The sequence below is a fragment of the Sardina pilchardus genome, chromosome 3 (genome assembly GCF_963854185.1).
Source record: "Sardina pilchardus chromosome 3, fSarPil1.1, whole genome shotgun sequence".
NCBI classification, from domain to species: Eukaryota; Metazoa; Chordata; class Actinopteri; order Clupeiformes; family Clupeidae; genus Sardina; species Sardina pilchardus.
The window spans coordinates 34,967,613-34,972,173 of record NC_084996.1 but is presented as its reverse complement, the minus strand read 5'-3'; the positions used below and the strand labels follow the sequence as shown (position 1 = coordinate 34,972,173).

The following is a 4,561-nucleotide window of genomic DNA, read 5'->3' as shown; positions in this document are numbered from 1 at the left end:
ACACACACACGCCATGCTCCCAAAACACACTTAATTAGTTGCAAACTTGTGCTTGAATAGCCTATAGTGGGAAGCTTCGATGTACGGGACCTTCAGAAGAAAAAAAAACCTATGCGTCGTTTTAGTTAATCAACGTCAGCAACACAGCACACGCGGCCGCAGGTGCAGAGGGGCGGGGAAAGCATACCAACCGTCTCCTCACGCCACCAGAGACGCGCACAGTTACTTGAGGCGGGAGATTCAGCATCAGGTTGCTGTCGCTGTTTTGAATGAGGAAGCGATGTCATACCTGAGTTGCAGGTGTCTTGCGGAGTCCTGAAGATGGTTTGCCAAGGGCTCTACCTGAAACAGAAATAGTCACATACGAGGAGAAACTATTCAGAAACTGTTTGGTCAGCTTTATGTTTTATCTGACAATCTTTGCAGGACGATACAATAGTGAGATTTCGCTCTGAGAATCCCCGCGTTCTGTGAAGTCTGAGCGGGTTTGTTTGGAGACATGAACGGCACTCTTTTCAACCGCACCAATCTCCTCACACAAGCACACGGAGCCCTTATCAATGGAAGCAATGAGCTCACGGACACGCTCGTCAGATGCTGCACGGGAAACGAGAGCGATATTGTGGCCGCGAGCGACGGTGTTGGAAGTGGATCCCTCGCGCTCACACCTGATGAACGGAAGTTATTCGTGACGCGCGTGGTGCAGATAGCTGTGCTGTGCGTTCTCTCGCTCACTGTAATATTTGGGATATTCTTTTTAGGCTGCAACCTGATGATCAAGTCAGAAAGTATGATAAACTTCCTTGTGAAGGACCGAAGACCCTCTAAAGACGTTGAGGCGGTAATGATTGGACTAAGTTAGCAGCAGAATGATTTAAAAGATAACCAGCAGTCTATGCATCATGCCTCAGTGAGAATCGGATAATTGATTTGTATGGGTCAGAAGATACAAATGCAAAGATTTTTCTATGCTATTATCTTTGATGTATTAAGAATGAAGAGAAAAGTTTCAGACATGGGGGGCTTTTGAAACAGTTTGAGAAATAATGATTCGGTGAAATTGTGTAATAATGTTAATTGGCTTTATTGTCTATTCGACATGAGTTGTTTTCTATATTTTGTTTTCGTAACAAAAATGTTTACATGTTTATTACCTCAACGTGATGAAGATTGATCGCCAAAAACTTTGTCTTGTCATGACAAAATGACCAGTTGCTTCCATTTAGGCTACGCATGTGGTTGTTTTGTTCACAGAAAGGAATCTTTGTGATTGTCCTCTACAGCTGCAAAAATATCCACGTTCAGTTTTGTTTAGTACGCGAGGGTCGAAAACATCCCAGCTTTGTTGCACGTTTAGCCTATTCCAATATCCCACTGCCATAACCGGGTGTTTTCATGTCCCTCAGCACGCGCGATACCGCGGTGGATGTGTGGCCACGCTTTAAGCACTTTTTAAGATTTAGCTGGATGCTGCATGAGTTTTAAATATCATGAATATGGGCCTACTTGTGCAGCATGCTGTTGTAATAAATATGCAGAATTAAACTTCCACAGATTTCAGTTTACTGTTTTGTGAAAAGATTTAGATGTAGGCCTATGTATGTTTTGTATCAAATCTAGTGCACGACATTTGACAATATAGCCTATAAAAAAATATGAAACGCACCATAATGATTATTGTAATTATTATTATTATGATGATGATGATGATGATGATGATGCTTTTATCTGGTTCAATTGCTGAAAATATAATTGCTCAATAATCCTGTTGTGTCAATTGTATGGGATTGTCATAGATGTTGCTCACACATAATAGTCAGACTGCCTTGAGTATAATCTATGTTGTGTGTGACAAAGCTACAACAATGTCATTACTGTATGTTTTTCCCCCTCAAGTTTCTCTAACAGTTATCCTTCAATTTTGATATTATTGCAGCATGTGCCAAAGTACAAACCACTGTCAGAGTTATGCTCAAAATTCTCATATTCACTGTGTAGTTGTTATGCACACCACTGATTTGTTTGTCTTCTATTTTAAGCATATCCAGTGAGATTGATATTGGTGTACTAAGTCAACACAGTGAAGATAATTGCATTCAGTCTCATAGTATCAGTTAATGTGATGTGTCTCATTGCAATAGATGATGTGTCACATTCAAAATGCTTCGGATCAAGACAGTGGTTTGAATTGATTTGAATTTGAGATTTTTTCAGTATGCTCCCAAGAAACCCTGAGCATGTTGGTCCACTTCTTTGAAGCACGGAGCCACCACAGGGTGTTTGTCAAATGAAGTCTCTGCTGTGATCAAGTTTGAGGAACTTCTCACAATTCTCATGGCCCTATCGCAACTGTCAGCCATCCACAGCTTTCTTCAGTCAGTGAAAAGACGATCCATAAATATTTCAGTAGGACAGTTCCACCCAGAGAGAGAAGCGAACACCAAACACAGTGCTGTATGAAATGATTTTAAAAAACATTGTAAAAGAAACCAGCAAATGTCTTTCCAAAATGTGTGCCATCTCTGAACCTATTTTGGACACATCAGTCTAGTTACAAAATCAGTTGGCAAACAGTATAATATAAAACCCTGACTAGAAAATCAATATAGAAAAATTCAACTCCAAGGTTTGGGTAAATAATTGAGGGACACCCATGAGTGAAGTTATTGGACTGAATGTTTACTTAATATTCAAATCATGGGTTTCATCAGGTCCATTTCCACAGGTGGGTTAATCAAGCACCATACAGTGCATTCATAATCTAGGTGCTTGATTTTATACACCTGTGGAAAGGGACCTGATGAAATCCATGAATACACTGTGCCAGAAATGCAGTATAAAATGTCACTTGTATTTTGTTGTATACAAAATACTTCTTCTACTTGACCCGCCCCTTCTTTCTTATACTAAATACTTTGGAGCAGAGGGCCCCCCGCAAATCCAACAACAGGGAAAGAACTAAAACTAGAACATTAATATACTAAAATAACTCTTTTCACACAAAAGAACACAGTGTTAACCCCAATAACTCCAACGATCTAGCATTCAAAGACGCTTAATTTGCATAAAGATTGGAATCCATATGGCTACATCAATGACATGTGTGTTGGGGAGGAGATGGTTACCCTTTGTGAGAATGCAAAAAGACATCACTTTGGAACCACCAAACTCGTCTTTCATAAAAGAAAGTGAAAGTTTTTCAGAAAAAAAAACATCATAATCCTCTAGCTCCAAACAGTCTTGTTTACCATCACGATTAGATTACTGCTCATGTCACCTTAAGAATCTCCACTGGAACCTTGGTGAATTAATATTATTTAAGGTTATCTCTTATTGTTCAAGGTTGTCCATTCTTTACATTTTAAAGTGCTCTAATGCTACTCCGAGTATCATAATCTACCCATGACTATGACACATCTGACAAGTTTACGTGCAGGCTACACAGACCACATCCGGCCTGGTTCTTCACGGCATCAGCAACGTCCATGTATCCTCTGTTTAAATGGGGATAATACTACTCTGGTCCCCATCAAATAGCTTCTCAGCATGGGCCATCTTTTACATTGGGATTATTGACGTATTGAACATTGGTATGATCAGATGATTTTCAAATGGAAAGGCTTTCAAAGCTGTGCCACAGATTGATCGGGCAGTGGTCACTCCACTAATTCCTGGGGATTTCCTCAGACTGTAATTTGCCACGCCTAATTAAAATCCCTGTGCAAGACCAATACTTCTGACTAAATGAGATGTGAAATGGTAATCAGGTTTCCAACACAGACTGACAGGTGCGGTGAGACATGGCAAGGTAATAGGTCAGGGAGCCAGTGGTACCCGAGGGGCAGGAAACTAGATATCGATTGGCTGTGTGGGTCATTTTCTGTGAACACTCTGAAGGCCATATGCTTCAAATCACCATTTTAGCAGAATCAGAATCATATACGAAGTCATGAATCAGTGTCTTAATCAATCAGTGCTGTGAGGCAATGATATCAATGAGGCATGATTGAAGGAGCATTTACTCTGTACATAAAAGGCTTAAATGAAGATAGCTGTGACTATGGCTAATTAATCATAATAATAAATGAACACATTTGAATGGCATAATTACTAAACAGTTTTGAAGCTGTTTCAGTGGCTGATATTACAGACCAGAACCTTCTGACTTGAAGTCATATACACAGAAACATATGTATTGTACACACGCACACACATAGACATATGGACACACACACACACACACACACACACACACACACACACACACACACACACACGCACACACACACGCACACACACACACACACACACACATCCTTTATTGATGTCAGACCAGTGGCCTTGTAACCTAACCTAAAGTAACTAGAGTCCTATTGAGAGGGAGTAGAAATGAATGAGTTGATTGGGACAACATTGACATTTAGATATGAACAGTCACTGTGGTAATTTGACAGACTTTGACATACTGTGCATCCAGTTGGGTACAATTGATTTACAGTTTTTTACAATCACTTTGCTACTATTTTCAGAACCTTGATGTCATTTTTCAAAACTATAGACA

The 4,561-nt window shown here is 40.0% G+C and overlaps 1 protein-coding gene across 1 annotated transcript; it reads left to right on the top strand.

Annotated features, from left to right (window-relative positions):
* The first annotated feature begins 279 nt into the window (after positions 1-279).
* rprml (reprimo-like) lies at positions 280-1,625 on the top strand. The gene has a single exon (XM_062531260.1). It carries the CDS (start codon positions 500-502, stop codon positions 860-862), a length of 363 nt encoding a protein of 120 aa, XP_062387244.1. The 5' UTR covers positions 280-499; the 3' UTR covers positions 863-1,625.
* Positions 1,626-4,561: the final 2,936 nt, after the last annotated feature.